At 37.2% G+C, this 25869-nt stretch overlaps 2 protein-coding genes across 5 annotated transcripts in view; both read left to right on the top strand.

Annotated features, from left to right (window-relative positions):
- SLC39A10 (solute carrier family 39 member 10) overlaps nucleotides 1–11154 on the top strand; it is a 64225-nt gene extending 53071 nt beyond the window's left edge. For both annotated transcript variants that reach the window (XM_086751334.1, XM_086751333.1), the window contains exons 8-11: nucleotides 1050–1130; nucleotides 2960–3150; nucleotides 7594–7762; nucleotides 8659–11154. In XM_086751334.1, coding sequence (XP_086607460.1) covers nucleotides 1050–1130; nucleotides 2960–3150; nucleotides 7594–7752 — 431 coding nt within the window. In that variant the 3' untranslated portion in view covers nucleotides 7753–7762; nucleotides 8659–11154. The remainder of the gene's footprint in view (nucleotides 1–1049; nucleotides 1131–2959; nucleotides 3151–7593; nucleotides 7763–8658) is intronic.
- On the top strand, nucleotides 9585–24706 carry LOC104482202 (baculoviral IAP repeat-containing protein 5.1). Of its 3 annotated transcripts, XM_086751336.1 has the most exons (6): nucleotides 9653–9700; nucleotides 10137–10189; nucleotides 11419–11506; nucleotides 22931–23040; nucleotides 23498–23612; nucleotides 24222–24706. In XM_086751336.1, exons 3-6 carry the CDS (start codon nucleotides 11450–11452, stop codon nucleotides 24408–24410), a joined length of 471 nt encoding a protein of 156 aa, XP_086607462.1. In that variant the 5' UTR covers nucleotides 9653–9700; nucleotides 10137–10189; nucleotides 11419–11449; the 3' UTR covers nucleotides 24411–24706. The 3 variants fall into 3 exon arrangements, with proteins under 3 accessions (XP_086607461.1, XP_086607462.1, XP_010121928.2); XM_086751335.1 differs by lacking the exon at nucleotides 11419–11506 and having other exon boundaries at nucleotides 9585–9700; XM_010123626.2 differs by lacking the exons at nucleotides 9653–9700; nucleotides 10137–10189; nucleotides 11419–11506 and adding an exon at nucleotides 21831–21968.
- Nucleotides 24707–25869: the final 1163 nt, after the last annotated feature.

Below are 25869 nucleotides of genomic sequence, written 5' to 3'. Positions count from 1 at the left end.
GGATAAGCTTCTTGTTAGCGTCTGGAGTTAACGATGGAACCTACTACAGTTTCTCCACTTTCTCCAAACAATTCCTAAAGAAACTAAACTCCATCAAAATTAATTTTTTGCTTCATTTTCACGTTAAACAGGTAAGGTATTTAGAGTGTGACTTCTAAGGCCAAAAAGGATCACTGCGCCATCTGTTGAGAACTTCAGTGTATTGAAACTCCATTTCTAAATATTCCTGTGTCAAACCCAAACAGCTGATTCTTTGGTAAAAAGTAGATTTTAGAAAAGCATGTTCATCTCCTTAATGTGTCAAGTTATCAGAAATCCAGAAGAAAATTAAATTTCCTCTCCATCTTCAGATTGTGTCTTCTTTCTACTTTATTTTGCCTATTTTGACTGCTCACTGCAGGCTCTTCTTTTGCCTTTCTCTGCTACAGTACAGAAATTTAATACCAGTTTTCTAATCTCAGAATTATTTAGAGTATGAACTTAAAGCTGAATGAATTAAATTAGCTTACACAAAAGTTACTGAAAGAGGTTTATGCCAATGTTTTTCTCTTTATTTTGTTGTCTTAACATTGCTGATATGTGCTCTACAAATAAGCATAAAGGAAATATAAATAGTAAAGGATTATGGGTTAAATACTAGTTTGTTTTTCCAGCCTGGCAGGAGAGAGCTAGACTGTTGCTCATGTGCATTAACTGTCCAGACACACTTGAGAATTCCTAAAAATGTAAAGTGGGGCTATTTATTAGCTTGTTGCCTTTATGTCTCTGTGTTCTCAGAGAGTTATGTTCTCCTCTCCCAGCATTTGTCTTTCAAATAAACCAAGTAATAAGTTATGCACTGGTAATGCACATCCAGGATACTTCCAGTATTTTCAGTTTAGATACAGACATAATGAAAAAAATATTACAGCGTGCATTCTAACAGAAGGATGTAATCTCTGGAAAGTCTCTTGATTAAATTTTCTGACTTGAAAATAGTAAAATATAATCTTTTTTTTTTTCTTTTTTTTTTTCCTTTTTTTTTCTTCTTTTTTTTTTTTTCTTCCTAGGAGCAGCTTTTAGTGCTGGACTGACAGGAGGAATTAGTACATCTATAGCAGTATTTTGTCATGAACTTCCTCATGAATTAGGTAACTAATGCTATAAACTCAATATGTTTGGTCTCCTCATCTGTACAAAGTATGTATCTAAAAGCTGTTGTGATACTCATCCTGATAAGCATAATGCAATACAGATGCTGCAAGGGTGACCAAAACTTCAGAGAGTAATGGAGCAATATTACTTCAGAGTCCATAATGAGAATATGAATGCAGTATTATTTTGGCAGGTATCTAGTTACAGCAGTTCTGCGAAGCTATTTGACAATGTTTTTTAAAAGTTCTTAGGCACATACAGTTTACCTTTTGGTGTTACATCTGCATTTTATAGAGGGAGTTTCACAGTAGCCTGTGTGGCATTGTCTTACACGAAGTTAACTAAAGTTACATAAGTAAAATAAGTTTACCAGGTGAAATTCTTTGTGGAGATCTTCGGAAGATGCTTTGTACCAATTGTTGCTGAGTCCAGTAGGTGTGGAAGACTATTTAGGGTGAAGCCTGTAGGCATTGTTGCCAATGCCATTGATTCCTCCCCCCTAACTGAAGCATTTCTTCTTGTGGTTAGCTAACCATGGTGAAACCTGTTGTTTTCCTGTGAGCCATAAGGCAGAGCACATGAAATTTTACTGCATCCTGAGACTTACAAAAGAGCACCTAGAGAGAGGAGTCGTCGTCTTTTCTTGACAGTAATGTGAAATTGTGCTAGATCAAACTGTGTATGTACTCACAGCTTGCTTACTTGATGAGCTGCTAGCTCTGAATGATCAAAAGTGAGGTAAAACAAGTACTTCAAATACTCTGAGAGGTGATGAGTGAAAGCGTTTTATACAGGCAGATACTAGATATAAGGTAAGTAATGGGCACAGATGGGAAATAATAGAGCAGATGTTCATGGTTTGACAACGGTGCTGTACAGTTGTTAGTTAAGTGAAGCTGCAGTATATAGAGGATTGCAGTGTATATTGTCGTGCTTATAACTTGCTAGGTTAACATGATTAATTTAACCTTGTATAAGAAGTGAGTAGTTCACTGGGTGTATTTTTTGTTTCGATTCTAGACTGAGCAATTAATTTCTAGCATATCTGACATGAGAATATTACATTAATTACCCTCATGACTGCATATCATTTTTCACTCCTCATATTCACGAGAGTTCAGTTTGAAGGGAGTAAAACTCTCAGAGTTGATTGCAAGATGAAAATTTAGATCTTTATAGAATATCTACCTGTATCAGCAATTTTAGCAGAACTATCCTGAATTCAAAGTAAAACAGGTTAACCTGGCATGTCTTAAACCAGCAAACTGATTCAGCATGGATGTGAATTCATTCTTTCTGAACTTAAGTCTTCCTCTTACTAGTACTATATTTCTCAAATTCATTTTCACCTTCAGTGGGGACTAATGCCTTGTTATCCTCCTCTTGAATTTGCAGAATGAGGTATATATAGCTAAGAGGAATTTTCACAAGTATTGGTCAAAACGAAGCCTCTCTTTTTATGTGCCAGGAAGAACTTCTCTGAAGTAAAGACAAGTTTTTATGCAAAGGTGTATTCTCTGTGGGAGGACCAGATACAGCCTTCTACATTTGCCTTTAACCATTAATCACTATTACATTTCTGCCAATCAGCATGATGAGTAGGCATCTTTAAATCATATTTTAATCAAGGGATTGCTGCACATAAATACAGTTCTTATAAGAGTTATCATGTCATATGTTGCCCAGTCTTCCTCTGAGCCTCTGTAGCAGCATCTTTACTTTGGCAATGCCTTGTATTGGTGAGATAGTAAATGTAGGCTAATTTATCTACTTACTCTCCTGAGAAGCACTGATACTAAAACCCTGTGTTCTGTCTCCATTTTAGGTGACTTTGCTGTGCTTCTTAAAGCAGGTATGACAGTAAAGCAAGCTATTGTGTACAACCTCCTGTCTGCTACGATGGCTTACGTAGGGATGCTGATAGGCACGGCGGTGGGACAGTATGCCAATAACATCACCCTGTGGATCTTTGCAGTCACTGCAGGCATGTTCCTCTATGTGGCACTGGTTGACATGGTAAGATTATTATAATTCCTTGTCATTTTTCCATTCCATGCATAAAACCAAGGACTTGAAATGGCATCTGCAATAGAACTTTTTTTTTTGTAACACAAAATATCTGTAGACAGTTGCTGGCTGTTTCTGTTCTACGACTTTTTAAAATGTTGGAGATACTTTGAGAGATGTAGTGACGTTTTGTAGTTGCTGGCCTATTTGGGTTTCTGCTACCAAAGTCCACCAGTGACTCCTGTTAAAATACAAAAACTACAGGGGGTCTGGGAAAGACACTCACACTTCCTAATAACAAAATTAGTAACTTCCCACTAATAAAAATAGAATGATTCTTTGGTTTTGTGGATGGGGCATTAGATGCTGGAGTTCAATACAGTATTTAGAATTGTTCTTCACTAAAATTTAATCTTCATATATTTGATTCTGGAAAGCTTAGTCTGATAATAGTAGCTGATAATACATAGCTCTCATGGTGAGTAGCTATTAAAAAAATTATCTGGTGGAAAAATGCTGCTGCTTCAAGGACATTATAGGTACATTGTATTTAGTGTGTGTACACCATAGATCCAGATCCTTCAGGCAGTAATGCAGTTGTGCACATGGTATCAGTCCATATTTCAATCCTAATTTATCTCCTAAGCAGCTTCAGAGCTGCATTTAAATAGGACAATTTTCTCACTTCTTGTCCTTCCCAAGCACAGTGATGAGATCATTTTTTGGTTTTGGGGTATTTTGTAATGCTCTTTCTGCTTTAATATACAGAGAAGATGATGTGTCACTTCCCTGGACTTTAAGGACAGATCTCATATTGTATTAAATTATTAACCAATGAGACTAGAGATTCCAACCTACTTAAAGCTTTAACTCACAAGGGTTCAGACAGATTTTTATGAAGTGGCTCCCTGGATTTCCATTGCTTCATTCACAAAGTACTCTTTCCTAGTACAGTCATCTAAAGCAAAGGCAAGCTTCCTCACAGCTGTTGTTATTTTCCTCAAATAGACTAGCCATCTACCTATTATCAGTAGATTGCTGCTTGGATCACGTAGTTTGGTGACTTACTGCTTACAGAAAAATACTGAAATGTAACTGGAATTCTGGCTTTGAGTGATGTTCCAGTAGAGATTTTGTTTAACCTCATAGCATCACTGTAGACAGCTGGGTTTACTGGAATGAGGACCAGCCTGTTTCAGTTTTCAGTTGTGGGTAAAATGGAATATTTTCCTGTTCTGAAGTATTTTAAACCATGCATTTTCTTCAGCCTTCCAACTTTCTTCAGAGATTTTGTTGCCATATCTGGCAGCTCTCTTAGCCTCCACCGCTAGTTCTGCTCTCCTGCATACGTTTGTGCTGACTGCCCTGTTTTCAAACCACATTTATTTAGCAGCTTCATCAAAAGTTCCTGGTGCAGGAATGAAACGTGTGATGTTTGACTCTCACTGGCTGACTTGCTAAAACAGGCAGGCATCTGTCAGTTACTTTAAGCCAGAGACACAGACTTTGAGTTTCAATAATTCTCATTCTCAGAGCAGTGTCTAAGAAGCTGTCAGATGTCTGCTCTGGTGTGGGCTGATTGTATTATTTCCCTAGTGCTAACTAAAGCAGCTGGCATTACGAAGACATCTCTCCCCTTTGCTGCTGTGGCCAATGTTGCCAGTTCCTAGCCGTGGCTGCCGAGTCTGCTTTCTGAGCCTCAGTGGTATCACTGAAGCATTAGTGAAGACCATGGAAAGTGAGCGTTAAGTTTCTGCTGAATTTCCTGGTATCAGCAGAAGCTGTCCTGGCCATTCTGCTCTCCAGTAAATTTACCTCTGCAGTTATTTCTGTGTTCAGTACTACTGCCACACTGGTGCTTAAGAAATTTAGAGTCAGTAGGGCTTCTAGCTTGCTTCGAGGTGGCACATCTGAGAACTTTTTCTTAAACTTAGGTTTGGTTCTGAAGATGCCATGTTAGTCTCGTTAGCAGTCATCCAATGGGAGCTTGAACACAGGTCAAGGCAGGACACAGTGGCAGAGGCTGCTCCTGTAACCTTCATCTCGTTCAGTCCTGCTTGCCGTTAAGGTCTTTATGACTACGACTTATGGAAGCCAAACATTGGCCATCACACTACAGGATATTTCAGTTTGTTATGGGGCACTTTAATTTGTGAATATACTTAGTGATGAAGTGGCTCTGATCCATTGGAAGGTAAATAAGTCCTATTCAGGGCTTGCCAAAAATAGAGTATGTAGTTGAGAGTGATGCTTCATGTAACTTCACATGTTCTACAGTAGCCTATAATTACTGAAATATCCCTTGCTTGTAACTCCTCTGGCTGGTACTTATATCCAGTGCTTATTTTGACTGAAGACATCATGTATAAAGGAAAGTAGTATTTTCATTCTTTTATTCCTTGTTCTTTTCCTCAGTCATCACAGTAACAGCTGAATGCTCAAAGCCCAATAGTCTGATTAAACAAGAGCTGGAAGGATTCTGCAGGACACACTTGAAACTGCACCAGATTTTTGTCTTGATGCTTCCATAATCTCCTTCCCTCTCAAAGACCTTATTTTGTTGTTATTTGACACTGAATAAGAACAGATTTTGATCCCTCCCTAGCTTGACAGGTTCACATAGGTGCAGTTTTCTATCCATTCCTTACTCCAGCCCATTGAGAATGGACCTTTTGGTATTTTTGCATCTGATTGTCCTGAAGTTTGTCTAAGTATGTGTTTCCCAACAGTAAGGATACTCAGTAAAAATAAATAAGTATTTTGAAGACAGTGATGAGGAGTGTACCCGTAGTACCGGTCACTGTTAAATAACCTTTTTTTTCTATCTTATAGGGGTCTTTTATTTTGCTGTTCAGTTCCACAGTTTTGGAGATAACATGACAGCTGTCACTAGCTGAGACTTCTACTTTTACTCACCATGCTCTCCTTTTTCATGTGCACGACCAGAAACCTTGGAAGTTGTGGGAGACAGAGCATTGTGTTCTTCCTAGATTTTGAAACAGATGCCAGAATATTCTTTGATTATTCTTAGGAGCATCTTTAGATTTGGAACAGCAGTATTATGTCTCTGTAGACGTTGATTACAAAACTTGAATTACATGCAGATCTCCCATTCAAAAAACATTAAGGTGAGAATTGGCAGCAGCAATTCTAGCGCAGTTCTCTGATTAGGTTTTGTATTCCTTGGTGAATACAGCTGTGATTTATTAAAAAGAAAATAACTGCAACAAATCTTGCCTGCCAACAGGAGAGCTATATAGCAATCTTCAGTAGCATAAAGTCTGTGATTACTTCATTTGTTTTTAATGACTTAATGGTACTTTGTAGCTTGGTGTAGTGCTTGCTGTTAAGCTGCCTGGTCTATTGTATAGGTGATAACTACTTTTCACACCAGTATGTTTTTTTTAAATTTAAATAGTAAGTCAAATTATTTGTCAGCTTTATCTCTTTGAAAAACAGTAATACAAGACCAGATGGGTAATGTATTTGAGTTTTTAGCAGATTTGATTATCTGATAATTTGTCATTGTCTGTTGTGCAGTATTCTTCAGGTACTTGGAATAACCAAAACTGTTCTAGACTGTCTAATGAAGAGTAATAGAGACTTGTGCTGTGTACTACCCGAAGTTTCCATTTTGTTCTGTATTAAGTTTTCCGGTACTACGTATGCCTTGAAGGAACTCCTTCATTTACCTCATGCTTTCTTGAATTAATTTATTTGTAAAACATTTTAAGTTATTTCTCTTCTGTTTGGGTTTTTCTCTTCTGTTGTTATTTCTCTTCCGTTGGGTTTTTGGGGTTTTTTTTGCATCTTCCAATTCCACTATTTGTTGCTTTTGTCAGTACTACTTGACTTTTCCTCATAGGTGAGGAATATAAGGAATATCCAGAGCTTTCAGCATTTTTTTATAGCTGCACATAGAATTTCTCTTGAATCGCTTGTAACTATTATTCCCATATTTAAAAGGGAAATGTATGTGAATATGTGCAAACATATAACATGACAAGTGAATGGCTAAGTTAATCAGCAAAGTAATTATAAAGCGTATATTTATAGTAAGGTAATTACTGTAGCAGTAGTCAAAACTTTTTATTATGTTTATTTGAGCATGACTTAACTTTTAATTCAGTAGAAGAACTTGCAAGAGCAGAACTCAAAGAATGCTGGGCTGGCCCTTAGCTTGATGAGTTTGAAGTTCAAGTAGAGGTGTGATGCAGTAAAAACTCCTTAAAAAAAAAAATCAAAAGGAAAGGCATTTTTAGTTTGTTTTGTAAATACATGATGTGATCATGTTTTTATCAAATGTTTAGGTAGAGTTTTAGCAATGTCTTGATGTATATATATATAACTGAATCCTGAAGTGTTTATTCTTGATAATATCATCTTGTAAACTTGTCTGTGTATAAATGGAATAGAGGTGAAAATAACTTTGTACATTGTTTTTCCTTTTAGCTTCCAGAAATGCTTCATGGCGATGGAGATAATGAAGAGCATGGTTATTGCCCCGTGGGGCAGTTCATTCTTCAGAATCTAGGCCTGCTTCTTGGATTTGCCATCATGCTGGTGATCGCCCTCTATGAAGATAAAATTGTGCTTGACATCCAGTTTTGACCTAATTCTGGTAATCACTGTAGTTACAATACCATTACTGTATGGCTTTCAGCCTGCACTGTTTCACTAGAGGCATATTGCTCAGAGGAGACACAGTGGCTTGCACTACTTACACAAGTACAGTATATGCATTCCTGTGTAGATTAACTTCTGCTTTTTTTCTAATTCAAATCAAATGAGATTACCCCATGCATCTTCTAAACTGAAGTGACTGACAATTAGGAAATATTAAATATGAGAAATAAATGCCAAGTTCAGTGTACTATATAGGATGCACTGCTTGCTTAAGAAAGAAAAAGTTCAGTGAATGATCTGCTCATTTGGGAAAATACCATTTTATTAGTACGTTTGAACAGAGCCCAGAAAATATTACAGCTGAAATTTATACATCTGCAAGGAACCTGACTAAGCTTTTAGTGCCACCCGAGTCTTAAGTAGCAGGTATATGTATAGATAGATATATATAGAGAGATATATATGCATGTATGTGTGTGTATATATTCATTCTGTGCTGATTCTTTTGCATAGTGGTGACTTGAAGTATTAGATCTTACACCACCACATGACTGGAAACCATTGTGCTGGTTGAAATTTAAAAAAAAAAAAAAGAAACCAAAACCTCAGCACACTCTTAAGTTCATAGAGTATTCATTAAGCTGCGCTCCATCTTCATGTGTAAGAAGGCAGGCGGTTGCAATATACGCTGCAGAGTGTTATGTTCTGTCAAGGATCAGTTGGATGATGTTTTCCTAACTAATATGTATTTGATATTTGTTCCTTGATATTAGTAGGAAAATGCAAAATGCAGTAGAATTGGTGTTAGCCTGGGGAAATCCCTGATATTGGAGTTATTGAGCCATTTCTTTTCTTTCTTTTCTTTTTTTTTTTTTTTTTTTTTTTTTACAGATGCTAAACATGTATTGTGTGCCACTTGCAGCATAAACTACTGAAGAATTGTGGCTGTGAATTTGTGCAAACTCTTTTAACAAGACACCATATGGGAATTTCTCAATTTTTTAAACATTTATTTTGGACTCTTTTCTCCTCTTCATGTTAACACAATCCAAAGTGCAAGATGCTAGTTACTGAACTGGGGCACAAAGGTTAAATTATACTCTGTGTATGTAGTACTGGTGGGTTATTTACAATACTGTAATATCAGATCAAAGTCTGTTTCTACAATGCCTTGATACCAGACATTGTAGCACCAGCCATTTCTGGCAGTAGAGAGTATGTAAGAAAATTTCTACTTCCAGCATAAAGGAGTTCATTTCTATGATATTTTTTTATAATTTTGGTATTTAAATTAGATTGTTAAAAAGCAAATGTGATAGATCCGTGGTATGTGTAATCTGGAAGGATAGACTGAAAATTTGGGCCTTAACTTGCTGGGATCAGCTGTCCTAGATCGGATTGTGCTGATATGCTTATATTGCCAGACATGAGTTATTTCTTCTTGTACCCATCTCCTTAAAAAAACTGTGAGTTTGTGAGGAGTGCAAGTTGATGCTGTAGTACCAGTCCTAAGCATGGTAGTAGCCTGTTTTAAAACATGCAGTTTGTCTTCTTTTACGTGTATGCCAGGTAAAAGCTGTGTTTTGACTCTGTGCCGTAAGTTTTGTTTCGGTCTGCTTGGTGCAAGTGTAGCTGCTAAAAAGACTGATCCTAACACCTTTAATGAGAGCCAGTTGGTATCTTCATTCCATTTCAAGTTAATGTGTGTTTCCTGTGGCCCTTTACTTCTTGAAGCTTCGGTGGTCAATTTAGTTTTTACTGAGAGCAGCTCATGTATTTTAAAGATATTGGTTGGTTCTTGCCAGTATTTCTTCCTAATGCAGTATCAAGAAACAGTATTAAGGGTCCACTTCAAAGCAGGGCGCAGTTTCTTCAGTGAAGAAGCCAAAAGCCCAGAGTTCAAGCATGCCACCATTTGATGCTTTGAATTCAGGTTTGTTTTTTTTTTTTTTTTCTTCTTTAAACATGTTTACTGTTGGACCGTAATTAGCAAACACACTGTTGTTAGCTTCAGATTACTGAAATTCTGCAGTGTAAAGATCCGGGGGTGACGTTTTTTTCATCGTGCCCATGTTAGGTCACAGAGTATTGTTTTCAAAGAGACTTAATGGATACCTTCCGAGGATCTATGTTTAAACAACCAATGTTTCTTATGTGTTAAACTGACCCTTGATTTTCCTTTTCTGTTAATTCTGTCGAGTATAAAGGGTCATCTTGTGGTTGAACAGATATATTGTCAAATCATTTTTTAAAGTTTATTTCTTTTAATTCTTTTCAAGTGAAGATTTCTATATTTCAGGTAGTATATCTACTTTTGTATTAGTTGGAATATGGTTATAGCGTAATACACTGCCTCTTTACGAAAACAGTTATCTTCCTTCCAAGACCATCTGCAGACAAGGGAAAAACATGGTCCTTGAAGGTAGGTACTGTATTTTTCATTAAATATGAGTTGTTTCCTTTTATTTTCCGGTATTTATTTCAAGTTATGAAGAGCAGTGTAACAGCTGTGACTTCTATACTATATGTTTCCACCAGTATTGAATTCCAAATAACTCTAATGTATGCTTTTGAGTCATGTTACAGACAATCTGAATTCCACTACATTTCTACTTGATTTCAACATTCCATTCTGCTTGAGTCCAGAGTCTCATTTAACTTGTATTTGTTGGAGGGCATAAATGTTACTTGTATATTACAATGCTGTCACTGTGTGACATCCCATATGGATTTTGATGTAGATCACATTGCACTCAATCCGCTGTGTTTATGCTTAGAAAATATTGTAGTTGCTAGATGCAATGTGATTTTTTTTTTTCTTTTTCTTTTTTTTTTTCTCCTTTCTTTCCCTTCCCATTAACAATTGCGCCTATGGTTTAAAACATGGTTACAGTCCTATAAGATAATTTGCTGAGCTATCACTCTTTTTGTTATAACTAAATAATTTTTTTAAATTTTATAAAGCTGGAAATAGAATCATAGAATAGTTTGGGGTGGAAGGGACCTTCAAAGGCCATCTAGTCCAACCCCCCTGCAAGGAGCAGGGACATCTCCAACCAGATCAGGTTGCTCAGAGCCCCGTCCAACCCGGCCTTGAATGTTTCCAGGGATGGGGCATCCACCAGCTCTCTGTGCCAGTGTTCCACCACCCTCAGTGTAAACAAAAATTTTCCTATGGTCTAATCTAAATCTTTATCCCTCTATTTTAAAACCATTACTCCTCATCCTATCGCAACAGGCCCTGCTGAAGAGTTTCTCCCTGACCAAATGCTGTTTGATCAAATGATCAAATGCTGTTTTGTTCATTGTCAACAATGTTGTGTTCATTTTATGTATGTTCCTTATCAATAAGGAGCCTTCAGAAAATAAAATTATTCAAGGAGCTGATATTTTTGTTGGCTTTTATAAGGTTTTATTGTGCACCTTTATATTTTTGTATTTTGCTTCAAATCTCATGAAAGGCACAAATGCAACATTGTAAACACTTATTTTGATTCCTCTTGTTATGTGGCATTTCAGGACTGACATGCATCCCTTATAAGTGATCTGCAAAATGCACCTACCTCCATAACTTGCAATAGGTTTATGAATTAAGCTGACATAATAATGCCACACCCCCTCTAATCCAGTGTTCTTGCGGTTTGTCTGAAGGGAGAGTCTGCGCGATGCCAAAGTTGATGGAATGGCCTGTAGTTGTCAGGATCCCTCTTCTTTTGCTGGTCTTGAACACTCAGGCCAGGTAACTTGGCTCTCTTTTACATGGCTTTAGCCATATCTGCAGTCAAGAATAAAATAATCCTTTTCATTTCAGTTTTAAAAAAAAAAAAAGTAGGGAAACAGTCTTGGCTTGGCCAAAGCATTTTGACATTGTTGGTTTTTTGTTTTGTTTCCTTCTTAACAAATAGCCCTGAAAAAATCTGTTTCTTGTTTCCTCTTTCTTAGCAGATTGCTTCCTCTCCCAAAATATGCAACACCGAACTTCCTGTCACTGTCACTATTAGCAGAGAATTCCCAGCTTCTCTCAGACACTTAATTTCTATTTCAACACAAAACGCTTCAATTTTTTCTTTTTAAATTAAGAATTACCCTGTTATTTCCTTCAAGACTAGAACTTAAGAGTATTAATTCTACAGTATTTGTTGTTATATAGTATTATAAAATGTCACTAAAATGGAAGATATTGACTGCAGGTACTGTATCATAAAGGATTTTTGGATTACATTCTCCTAGCTTCTTCGTTACCCGTTCCAGCGTGCTCCATCCAAAAACCATCTCTGAATGTAGACTCCCAAATCAGTTGGGAAAAATACCGTATTACGCAAAAACTGAAAATGTCTTCTAGCTGGGAGTAGCAGGTAGTGCAACGCACGTTGCTAACTGCCAGTTGATTTTGTGGGACTTTTTGTCAGTTTTGTGTGTGCCAAGTGTGGATCAAACAACTTTGAGTATAACACAGTCTTATACTGTATTACAGTTTATTATGATTGCAATTCTATAAAGATGTATAAAGTTACAATGTCCAGCAATAGCTGGACAGTGTCAGAGGTTAAAAATCATTCCAAAGTACAGGACACTGTTTTTACAGTTGTCATGGTTATAAAGTTTTCTGTATGTACTACATATTGTCAGCTTTAATGTTTCAAAACTTGGAGATTTGATCATATAAACAATCTTTCACTAGTTAGTCTTCACATTGTTTCATTGCTTGTTTTTCAACTTGCCAAGTGCTTATACCTTTTTAAAGCAGGTCATTAAGGGAGTAATCTAAAAAAAAACAAAAAAAAAATCTTTACATGTTTAAAAAAAAAAAATTATTTTGACATGTCATGATAGAATGACAGCTGTCATTCCATTAGCTCTCCAGAAGAAAACAATAAATTAACAGCAACATCTGTTTTTCATCAACCTTGCACCTTCTTGTTCTGTAGACTGAAAACTGTTAACTTCTAAAACAAAAAATAAACCTACCTCAACAGAAAATTACTTGAAACTGACTGGATGTGGCTCTCCCAGGCAATGTGCCAAGCCCTTCTTTTTACACAACTTCCAGTCAAACTGACCCTCAGAGAAGTATTTGAAAGAGTATAAAGAACAGTTCAATTTAATCTGTCCTTTTTTCTGAGAAAGTGTGACCTAACAAACATATCAGCAACAGGAACAGTAAGTAATCTATAATTAAGTGGTTTGATAAAATAGGGCTTTTCTGCCCTTAGAGCAGTCCTCTATTGCACATTGTGATCATATCCGTAAGATATTTTTCTAGGGATAGTTAAAGTAGCATACCCAGCTTCTCTAGTAAATGTGTGGGTTTCCTTGGCTTAGGAGAATATCCATCTTCAGACATGTATGCTAATGAAGTGAAATGGGGGGGTGAGGAGAAGGAAGGCAAGCTAGATATCACTTGAAGTTTGATCTGTTGTAGGAAGTTTGGGGTAAGGAGTGTCCTCTGTTATTTTATATTTGCATGCTAATCCAGGAGGTGAACTATGTCAGCAGTTCTTAAGGACTTAAATGGTATTTTCCCTCTTCACTTCTTGAGCATCTCATGGGGAGCAGTGCAGTTGTGTATGTTTTCCAGCTCAATTCATTAACTTAATTGCATAACTCTGAGTCTGCAAATGAATGTTAACTTCTGAATACATCAGCAAAGGCAGATAATTGTGTCATGCATTTACTTACCATCTTCAGGAGCAATTTCGTATTCCTTATCTTCCAGCACTTCCTAGTCAAATTCTAGTAGGTTTATTGGAATGGTGTATTTTCTGGTATAGTTCTGCTGGGCACCTGTTACGAAGGCTTGAGTGAAGAAGAATCCTGAAATCCAGAAGACTGGTGGAGGTCCATTTTCATACCACAGCTGCAGCAGCAAAAGAGAAAGGAGAAGAAAATTTTAAAATTGCCTTTTAGTATTTAGTAAAGCAACTATCTTCTAGAATAACAGCAGAAGTAATTTCTCCCTTTGTGAATCCAGGATTTTCTTTTCTGAAAGCACTGGAATTTTGGATAGCTGCCATGTCTTTTTAAACAGCTTGTTTAAAATGTCACTATGTTCTATTAAAAAAAATAAACAACCAAACAAAAAACCCACCCTCAAACAAAAAAATGCACACACAGGAAAACCCCAACACTCTTGCCTGGAAATACTTAGCTTATGTGAACAACTTAGTCTGAATAAATCTGGTAAATGTGCATCATCCTTGTGAGCTCATAAAATGAGTGTTCAGTTCTCCTTTTCTCCCTCATTATTGAAGGGTGTTCAGCATTCACCTTTGTTTCTGTGCAAATGACAGATTTTTTGCAGGCTGTTTTCTCTTTGAAAGGGTCATATTTCCCCTGCAGGGCCAAAGTCCTATATCGTAAGTGTGCACATCAAGTTGAAGATGTGGAGGGATGATATTCTCTTGAGGAGGAGATGTGGCCTAATTAAACTTCTGTTGATTTGAGGGGATGGGGGGGGGGGGGGGGGGGTGTTTGGTTGGGATTTTTTTTGTTGTTGTGGGTTTTTTTTTTTCTTGTTTTTTACTAGCTTACACTGTGGAGGCCTCTAAGAGGCCCTCAGTAAATTCACTTCAGAAGGCCAATTCTGTCACACAGTATTACTGACAGACTGCAGCTCTCTTTATGAGGTGTAGGGTACGTGGCAAAATGTAGTCTTCCATTAGAAGCTGTGATGAGCAAACAGCTGCATGAAACAGCTGCACTAATGAACTGAACTTCACCTGCCAGTTATTCAGTGGAAGTAATTTGTGTGTTCACTTGTGGAGATGTCACCTGACCTCAACAGACAAAAATAACAGGTGGCATTGAACGAATCTGCGTAAATGGGGTGTGCTCATCTGTAAGAACTTCAGTCTATTAAGGAAGTAATTCAGAGGCTTGAGTAAGATTTACTCAATCCATAGTCTGGAATCTTGCCTTTCATAATGCTGTTCACCACTTCTTGCAGTTCAGCAGACATCGCTATTAGATCCTAAAAGAGATTTTAGAAAGGATGATGTCAAAATACTTTGCCTAACAGCCTTCCTTTAACGATTAAAAATCAACATAGCTCTTTGTCCAACAGATATTACAGACGTCTACCTAAATCAGACAGGAGCAACACTGAGAACAAGAAGAAAGGACGTAATGGATTTCATTAAAAGTTACTGTGGTCTTCTGTCTGATCCAGTAGTTGGTCACTGGATTGGTCAGGGAAAAGTTCTGTAGCCTCTTTTGGAGAAAATTGCCCATACTGGAAAATTCTCCCTTGCTATCCTTCCTCAGAAACATGGTCTTCCCAGAGCACTTCTGAGTTTTACTAACTGTAAATGCTCTTTTTTATTATTATTAATATTATTATTTAAAGTTTTCTCAAAACTCTGTGACATTGCTGCAAGTGCATTATTCTAACGTGGCAGACTTTTCAGCTTGTAGTTTGGCTTTAAAGGGGGAGAGGGGTGGAGGTTGTTTTGCATTTTGTTGTTGTTTTGGGTTTTTTAAAATTTTTTTTAAATGCCTCATCAGCCTTAAGCTATAATAAAATAAAAATTACCCAAACTGATTTTTTCCTGCTTTTTTCTGTATTTTGCACAGCTGTGGCTTTTGACACCTAATGAGAACAAACACTGGCTTCAGACTGTGGTATCTTAACTGGAATCCTCATGGGCAGTAATTTGCTATTTGAGGTGTTGAGGAGACCTTTCATCAGTAGAAATTGTATGAGGTGCTTCGGTCTTTCATGCCAGTGAGGCAGAAAAACAGATGTGAACCAAGTTACTGCTTGTCTGATTTGCTAGCAAATCTGTAGTTAAAAGCTTTCTGGTTTGGTTTCTCTACAGTAGGCACAGTAGTACTTTTATATTCCAATGTATTCCTGTCAGTTGTTCCTATACAGAACAATAATTCAGTGTGGAATTTGGATTCTTTAAAGTGTTTGACTGACCTACCGGAATCAGACTTCAGGGGCAGTTCTCTAAAGTACTGGCATTAATAGCTAAGAGGTTGAGTCTACGTTCTAAGTATGCCTTTAGAGGTTATCTTCAGCTCACCTTGAATGCCTTCTGGATGTTAACACAGGAGTTAACAGTTATTGTCTGCAATGCTTTTAGTAAAAGTGGTTGAATATCTTCTCATTGCTTCTGTGTCAAAATTCAGAGGAAGCTTGTTCAGGATGTCACCTGTGACTTCATGAACAACTTCGTTGGCAGATTTTGCACCACCACCAGATGCTCAAGACTAGAGAGTGACAAAAACTTGGGTTTATTTTGAGAAAAAGAAAGAGGACTTAGGAGACTGAGTAGTTAAAATACAGGAAAATTGAGCTGCTATAAAGGGATTGTTTAAAAGATCATTACAGTTCCAACCTTCTTCCCCTGTGATTGAAATTAATTTGTTTCAGAATTTCCTGTATTACTGCATAAGTTATTAGCTTAGAACTAAAAATCTAGCTTCCTACAGATTTGTCTTTTTTTTTTTTTTTTTTCTTTTTTCCTGAAATCCTGCTTCCACTGTAAACCAATCTTTCTCCCCCTGTCCCTGATATATCTCAGCACCACTGACTGGACAGGTGCTGCTAAATGGCTCAGAGCGGTGCCAAGTCCTGTCTCACTGGCCCTCCGTGTCCATCTTCCTCCCTATATTCAGCTCTTCATTGTTCTCATGAAGCTTACAGCAACTACAGCATCCCTAGATTGAACCTGGTTTACAAGCTGGACTGAAACTGGCCAAGAAGTTGAAAATTGTTAAAAGCTGGGGAGAGTAGAAGATGCGCAAATTGACTGTACAAACACAGAAGCTACGTTTCCTTAGGAAGACAGGAAAAAATACAAAACCAAAAAAAAGCCTTAAAAGATTCTTAGGTAGAACAGTCATTCACTAGAATGGAGATACAACCCAATAAGTGACAGTGACCGCAGACTGAGGCATATACCAATGTTAGTAAAGAAAGATCTGTTTTTGTAAAAAATAAGCAGTTGGTAATTCCATTGTTCTGGGATACTTACATCACCTTCCAGAGGAGCAAAATAAAGGCCACTTGGATCAAACTTGTAATCTACATTTGTAATTATTTCCAAGGAAATGAACATGTTTAGAACACTATGGAGCATATGCTGATCCCAGCCTTCAGTGATTCTGCCACCACAATTGCGTTCTCCAGTCATACACCGAAGAGCAACGTATGGCACCTCCTGAAAAAAGCAAAATGATGATCTGAGCTGCAGCCTAGCACTGCTCTGGACAGCCATGCTGGTATCATTGAAATTTATCTGGAAGTCATCCAGAATTCTCACTAGGAAGTTTAAAAGTTGTTCTTTACTTCTGCTAGTTCATGCTTGTACCATTTATCTCATCTTCAAATACTTTAATAATCATCCATCAAGTCACTGAGCATTGCTTCTTTTGAGGAATAACAGCACCAAAAATTTCCATAGTAATGCAGCTGGAACTCCCTGAGTACAGGCTTATGACAAACTTTTCAAAAATTCTGTCTACTTGTTTGGCTGTACATACTTCTAAAATAAATGTACAGTGTCACAGGGCTATAGCTGTGCTCATAAATTTTATTTTTAAATTTTTTTTAGAAAATAAAATCAAACATTTTTAAAGTCTTGAGATTGAGAGAGGCTGGACTCCTCTTAGGTGCATAAAAGGATCAAATTATGAGTGATAAGAGAAATTATTGGCAAGAGCGTGTGATGCACTGAGAACTAGGGTAAAGCAAACCAGTAAAAAAAAAAGTACCAAGCAATCTGTTTACTACATGCAAGCTGTTATCTTTCAGGAAAAAAATAGCTTCCCTCCCTGCCAGGCACTACATTTGCACATAAGCTTTGGTCCTATAAGGGGAGGACATCCCCTCCAGACTCTCCTTTCACCTTCCTGCAGGAAAACAAACGCACCTGCATGAAGCTGCTTTCTCATGCTGAATTGCAGTTTACCTGTCAACCACACTGATACTCCAGGCTGGCAGTGGTTTGAAAATAACACCCCCCTCCTGTCCCCATCCGTAACTTTAACAGATTCTGGCTATAGTGGGTTCTTAGCAAGCTGGAACGTAAAGAAGTGCAGGTAGACCTTGGTTTCTGAGTCACTGGCCCTGCTGAGCTGCTGCCGTGGTAGCGCTCGGCCTGCTTTGATGCACGCGCTGACAGTCCTAGAAAGTGCAAGGACCGCGGCCGCTGTGGGAGGCTGCTGTGCCTCATACTGGTCGAGGAAGCCGTGCAGCTGCTGCACACCGATGTGCAGGTTGGTCTCCTCGAACTCGTATGGAATGTTCTAACCCAGTGGCCCAAATTGCACCAGTGCCTGGAAGAAGCAGAGGCCGTACAGCAACATCTTGAACTCAGCATCAAAACCAAATGCAACACTATTACTATAATCTTTTTTTAGACCCTTGTTTTAGAAAACATTGTTCACACAATATTTCTGCTTCCTCCCCCCCCCATTATCAAGATAGATTTCAGGCCTTTAAAGAAAAACTTCAGGTAGGAACTTTTGTTTTTCAATTGAGACCATTTAGCAAAGTATATGACCTTATTTAGAAGAATTATATTAATTATAGAAAAATACTGTAAAATATGCTTATTTTGGAAAGAGTTGTTAAGATTTTTCCCAGTCTTACTTTTTTTTCAACTAGAGAGCTGTATTATTAATGCGATACCACAAAATCTCAACTGAAGGAGTAGGAGACTAGCAATAAAATAAACATTAAATTTACTTCACTATTGCCAGTAATCAAAACCAGTTTTGTTGCAGTGTAAGGCAATTGTTTAATTTGGGAGAGTGTTTTCCCCCCAGAGCATACAGACACAGTCATCAGGGTCTGCTTTAACTGACTCACAAAGTTACAGTACAACATGACTAACAGGTTTTCTGCTGCTGTTGCAAAAGTCAGGATCAGATACTGGATCCATCAGGCACAAATGGATTATATTGGCTGGTAAACCTCTGGGGGCTTCACTAGTCATCTTCACTCCATTCTGAAGTGCAGACACTGGGAAAGTGGCAGATGCGTAACTGGTGAGCCAAATTCAGAAATCGGGATGTGTGGAATCAGGGTTGAGCTCCTACAATGAACACATATAAAAACAGGCAATTGGAAGACACAATTCATTAATATACGCCTCAAGTGCTATTATTAAAGCAATTTTTTTAAGTGGGAAAATACACCAGTCCAAAGTTTAATTTCTTAAACGCTTATATGTGATTATAGTGAAAGTCACTGTTACGAATGACAACTTCCCTTCTACAGTTGGTGTATTTTTATTCAAGACTCCAGTATTTTGAACTAAAATTTGTCCTCTCTGTGCATGTTTGTGAGATACAGGAAAAAACCAAGTGCAAGCTCCGTACCACAAGAGCAATGGAAATTTACTGTCATACAGCTGCTCTGGGAAGGGCTACAGTAACAGTGTGTATACAACAGAAATGCACTAAGTTTATTAAACGGGGTGAAGAAAGAAATGTACACTAATGCCTCTTTGGAAACCTATAGCTGTTCAAGAGTAAAATTCCTTAGCATACTGCTTCTCTGCAGCAACGGACACACAATGAAGGCTCTTGGTCTGAAGAGACTCTTGTACTGCCTGAGATTTACCATGCAAGGAACGGGCCTGACCCACCATGTTTGTGAGCACTTTCTACTCCAGTAGGCAGAAGGAAAAAGGCAGAATCCATGTGTGGCGATTACCCTTGTGTGATAGGAATCATCATGAAGTACGCTAAGCTGGCTTTTCAGTCGCCTGCATGGATCAGACATGACTTCAAAGTATTTGTAAAAACAAGATAATTTTTTTTTTTACCTCACAGAGTTTTTCCAGTATTAGTATCCATGAGCTTTCTAGATGGCAATTTTGTAGAACTATTCCTTCCTTTACTGCCTTCTCTATCATTTTCATGGTTATCGGGCCTTGGCCTTGACCAAGTGACAGAGAACTAAGCTCTGTGCCACTGTATCCCTGCACGTTATTATGTAATAATAATTACATAATAATTATTATAAGTAAGAATAATACTGGGTAAATGCACTAAAGTTTGTGGTTTGAGAGTCTCTATGTATTCTTGAAAAATTTAATATACACTGTATTTTAAAACAGTTTAATTTTTTTTTTCATGTTGTTCCAGTTGCTAAAACCTCTTATCTGTTTTCCAGTGAAAAGTTTGAACTACACATCAGTTTAATCTGGAACTGTAAAATTCTGACAGTTTCAAAATACTTGTGAAAATAATACGCTCTTTAAGGATGCAGACAGCCTACTGTAAAATGCAGGACACATTTACAACTTAGTGGTTGGAGACTTGAAGTATGTCTGTCATTCTCAACAGCACAGAATTCTGACAGAATAGTAGTCAGGAAATGCAAGAAATACATCTAACCAGAAAACAGCAACTTTCTAGTATTGTAACAGTACTCTTCTACATAAGAAGTGATTTAGGCTGTTGGGAATTTTTTCTTTTAAATACCATAATAATGACAGTCAAACCCAACAAAAATCCATATTTGAAGTCTGAGGTGTAGATGCTACCTAAGATCCCATATTACTACGGTGGTTTTTAATTAAGTAATATATTACACATAATGCTTATTAGGAAAAAACCCCACATTTTCAGATAAGATTCCTTACAATGAATGTTTAAACCATTATAGATTTCTTCAATTTTTCCATTTTCCATTTGAGATTATACAAACTAATTTGTGAAACAGATTACAACATCACTACATTATAAAAATCTGCCAAAAATATTTAACATACAATTTCTTACAAACAATAGAAAAATTATTCATTCCTGAAAACAATCCACTTGCATTAATGAGTGCTTTGTGTTAAAGAGAACCATGAGATGAGTTTTAACATGTTTTGGGGCAGTTAAAAACAGGTTTTTGAGCTTATTTTGGCCTTTCAACTTTTACTTAAATAAAGTTTCTTGCTCCATACAAACATACACACGTACACACATACACACAAAAGCATCAACTGTATTTTAAAAGTCTGGCGATATTAAAATATCTGATCATCAGCAAACTTAAGAAGGGCTGCCATGGAGTCAGCACCAGGAGAAAGTATAAATATCCGCGGTGCACAAGAGTGACTATCAGAAAATGCTTTTGACAAATCAAATGGAGATGGCTCAAAAAATGGACATCCCATTGTTATGAATGATAAAATCCTGCACCATTGGTATTATCTAAAAAAAGGGGGAAACTTAAAGTGTCCTGATTTTGTGTAAGCATTAACACACATTACTCTAAACATTTTAATATAAATTTCAAGGACAGTATTACTGCATATAAAATTAGATACAAGTACAATCCCAGAGGAATCAATGACTTAGCATGTGTAAATCTAGACAAAAAAAAAATAGGGTCTAAGCACAAAGATCATAGAATCATAGAATTGTAGAATGGTTAGGGTTGGAAGGGACCTTCAAAGGGAAATCAGGAGTCCTATGCAAATGATCCTTAATGGCATTCCTCTCACCGGATCTGGACAGACTGATTTGCTGGTATAGGAAGCCAGTTTTTTTTTTTTCACTTACTCCATCTGTATTATGGAAAGGATTTCAATTTTCAGGTCTCATAATTCCACACCTTTTAAAGGTGTTAAGATCTTGGCTTAGAAAACTGCTGTGTGCAGCAGCTTTGTACACACTGGTGTTTAAACTTCCTACTGAAGTTAACTGGGCTCTGTACCAAAATGAGAGACAATTTATAAAATGACAGCTTAATGCTTTGCTCCTGTAAACCCTTACAGATAAAAAATATACGTAAAATTGTTGTATTTGTAACTAGAGGTTTTAACTTCTATTTTTGACATTTCAGTTACAAAATTTTGAATTGTCATACTGCATTAGCATAGGTACTCTCACTTAATAAATATCTAGTATGACCAAGTACACAGAATGTGATGGGGGGGGAGTTCAAGTAGTTTCATTTCTCTTTATTGTCTTGCTCATAATCTCACCTGGTTTTACTTACTTTAAAACTTACCCTGCTTGACAGGTGCAATGTGTCACCAATTAGTGTAATGCCTTAAATGTGAGAGCAGGAGGGAGGCTCTGGGCTGTAGTAGTTGCAGGCTTTGCAGATGGAGATGCTTTTGAAAGAGCTTAGTTTGGCTTCCAAGCTCCTGACTGATTTTAAGGATATGTATGAATATGAGAACCGTTTAAAAACCTTCACAAACTGGCCTTTTATAGAGAACTGCAAATGTACTCCAGAGAATGTAAGTCTGAAAACAGATATTTTGACTATGCCTTATTTTTTATATGCTGCTCCTGAATGTGAAGTCATTGTTAAAAGTATATTCATCTTCAAGAAGAGCTGTGAGCTTCCACTAAGCCTGAAGAGGATAAAAAGTTGAATACTTCAACTTTCCTCTGTTCCCAGATCAGAAATACTGCAGTAGGATGACTGTCTTTTGCGTGTTCAGTTCACTAGTCTAGCTACAGAACTGAATATAGTTATTGGTTTCATTTTTTTGCTCTTGTTGCTTAAAAGTTAATTTATTTTGTTATGTAGTTGTTCTGATTGCAAACTTTCATTCATAAAAAAGATTACGTTAGAAGAAACAAGTACACATCCAGCAGGAAGGATGAAGTAGCAGAATAATCACTACTTAAAACTCAGAAATTGAAATTATTTAAGTTTTAGAAAACATAATGTGTATTTCCCTTCAGGGTTTCATTTGAGCATTAAAAAAATCCACCCGACTTCTATTTTGTCATACACACGAAACTTCCAGGCTGGATCTCAGATAAGTCATACTGCAAGAGTTATCTGAGAAGGTGTGAAGTTTGATAACAGAAACAAACTTACTTAATTTTTAGTGTTCTGACCAGATGTGGTTCTAAAGTGACAGAAAAACATGGGAAGTTAAAGATGTAGCATTTTACTCATGTAATTTATATTTAAAGGTTCTCTGTCTGTGGTATTATGCTATGTTTTTTCTCTGAAAATATTGTTTAAATCCTGGCTATGGCAGATCTAGCTTATTCCTTGTTCCTTTAGCAGTTGCTTATTTACCTGTTTGCAGCCCTCACACTTAAAATGTATTTTTCAGCCTGATCTGTGCTGATAGACACTGTGAGGAAAGGCATTATCTGCAAGCTCTCGGAAACAGCTTGCTGATGTGAACATGAGCAGTGTGTTGGATGAGGCTCTAAACTTCTACGCTGTCCCCTGCAGATGGCAAGGGCGGGTTTTATCCACTGCCCAAACACAAATGAACCAGATGTGGCAAAATGCTTCTTTTGCTTGATAGAACTGGAGGGCTGGGAACCAGATGATGACCCACGGTAAGCACAGATGTAGCAGTGTTCTTGAAGTTCCTCTAAACTTCTTTGACAACATCCCCTCACTCAATATAAAATTACCAATTTCTCTCCAGTGGTTCACAAAACAAAAGTTTCTTACCCAGTAACCTTGAAATAGTTCATTTGTTAAATACAACTCATGCAATTCTTCATAGTTCTTCCATTTTGCCTCCAAAGACAATACTTCTGATTCAACAAAGTAGAAAATATTTCCGAACATTGCTAACTAGGTCTAAATCTTCCTTCATATCTTCTTGGCTTGCAGCTAGCTTTTATCTGAAATCGCCTAACATCTATTTCGTATGTTTTCTGTATGATAGTTTTTCTACTGATAGACAGCAGAAGTACTGAAGAGACCTGTCTGTTCAGATTTCTCTGTCTCTTGAAATATAACTTTCATGGCTTTAATATCTGTTCTTATTCTGGGTTTATGTGTCAGGGAGGAACATACCAAACGTCACAGCTGTGGCTTTTTATCCCTTACTAAGCACTTTGATGACCTGACAATGGAGGAGTACTACATGCTGGAGATGACACGGCTGAGAACCTTCCTTGTAAGTGTTAACCAAATAATCTTAATACAAGATTCAAAGCTAGAATGTAAACAAGAACATCCATCTCCAAGATTTCAAAGCATCAGCAAGGCATGATTGTGTAAGGCTAGAACATGACTTATTCTGAAGTGATGATTTAGATGCATTATTGGCTAAGAAATCTGCACTTTTGTTTAGTCTATTGCCTAGCTTTTGAAAGAACACCTGTTTCCTTTAGAAATGTTTTTCCAACAACTCATTACAGCAGAGAAAATACCTTGGGTGCAATAATCAATCAATCCAGGAAGCTATACAATGAGCAGCTCTTTCTCAGGAGAGATGAACAACGCATGTGAAAAGACAAAATTTGATCAGATTATTGCTTCAGTTTTACATGTAACTCAGTCTGGGGAGGAGTTTCTGAATCCAGTGGAGGTAGGCATATGAAATATCTGCCGAACCACTCTGCGCCATTCGGACAGCAGTACTGCTGACCATACCCCAAAGCAGATTTCTAAACCAGAGTTAGTGGCAGATCAGTGGGTTTTTGAGGATGGAAGTTTTGAACATAGTTGAACTAGACAGTTAAATTGCTCAACTGAAAGTTTCAATTTTTTGCTTTACTTTAAGTGCAAAACTGGCAGAAGCATAATAAATGCTTTTGAAGAAGAAGTCACCGCAACTAGGCAGCGTCTTGTGGATAACTTTGTCTCCAAGCATCGGTATACACCACCGCTGCCAGTGCCTCTCCATGCTGATCCATCTGCCCAACATCCTGAAAGCTCACACTGCCAGTCAAAAAAAATCCAGGAGAAGTGAAGTGTCAAGTCTAATTCTAAAATTTCTCTTCTTTGTGTGGTACCACATTCGTATTTTTATCTGAGTACTAATATAATGCTGAATGGCTGTGTGAGGAAGTGTAGAGAATTCCTTCCATAGGTTCTCTGGAACAGAGCTTGTAATTGGACTAACTCCTGTCTTTCACAGTGTCTTCCATTATGGCTAGGTGAGGACTACCAGTAGTCCCACTAACCTGTGAATGTATGCCTTAGCAAATACGTATATTCTGGTTTTTAGTAGGCTGACTTTTTTGGAATAAAGATTCATAACCGTGAGCATCTATTGTGATCTGTGCCACATTCAAGCCTTCCAGCTAGACAGACTCAGAACAGTTCTGCTTCAAAACACTTTCCACAGAACAAAATGGGTCTGTGTGTCTGCAATAACTGCTACCTTTAAGCACCTACATTATCTACACTCCTTACCATTAACTTATCTTCCTAGGTCAAACAAAATTTACCATAGTGACATCCATCAAAAAAGTTATGTAAGCAGAAATAGCAGGTGTACTGAAAAAGGAAAGTCACGAAGTTTGTAAGACAGTCTCAAGGACAAAGAGCTCTGGAGAGCTAGGTATGTACACTGAAACTTAAAAAAGGCCAAAGGCCTACCCTTCTGTTTTAAAATGTTTTTCATTACAATTCCAAACTTACTGGTTTTTTTAAATCTCATTAATTTCTAATCTCCTTATGATAGGCTGTGGTAGAATGGTTGTACACAATACAGTTGAAATGTGTACTTGCAAGTACTTTTGGTTTCTAAGATGGACAGATGTTTCTGAATCAGGTGCAAGTTCTGTACGTACTTTGTCAGGTCTCAGGCAGTGAACGATAAGCATCCTTTGGAACTCCTCCAACTTGTCTTGCCACTCTGCAGGAAAATCCTTATCCTTGGAATCCTAAAAACATATATATTTCAACATTCTTTAAAGCATTTGTGAATTACCTATAGTGAGAATAAATCATCTTTTAACTTGAGACATCAATCCATGATGTATTTTTACTTAATTACAGAAATGGGGTAGACATGCTTAAAGCTTTTTAAAAAGAAAAACCTTAAATATATGTTTATCTAAGAAGCTTCTCTTATAGCAGAGAAGTTACAGCAACTTTTAACTGTTTCAAAGATAATAACCTGAAGTTCTTTTCTAGAAAGTAGAAAAGGAATGAGCTGGAGGAAACCTGAAAATGCACATTATCTCCCTCTTGCTGTTAGAACTAAATTATAGTGTCAGTCTTCAGTATTACAATGATAGCCATATAATCAGAGACAATCACATTATAGTATTACATGATAACTATGAGTTAGATTTCACCTGCATGCAGAAATGAGTTCAGGAAAACAAGAATTGGAAAATGAAGTCAATGGTAAATGACCTGTGAATAATCCAGCTGTTAAGCTGTGACTGCAGTTACCAGATCAGGAACAGCAGTGGTTG

Source organism: Chlamydotis macqueenii, chromosome 6, assembly GCF_036417535.1.
Source record: "Chlamydotis macqueenii isolate bChlMac1 chromosome 6, bChlMac1.mat, whole genome shotgun sequence".
NCBI lineage: Eukaryota > Metazoa > Chordata > Aves > Otidiformes > Otididae > Chlamydotis > Chlamydotis macqueenii.
The sequence above is the reverse complement of the archived record's forward strand: the minus strand, read 5'-3'. Positions and strand labels throughout refer to the sequence as shown.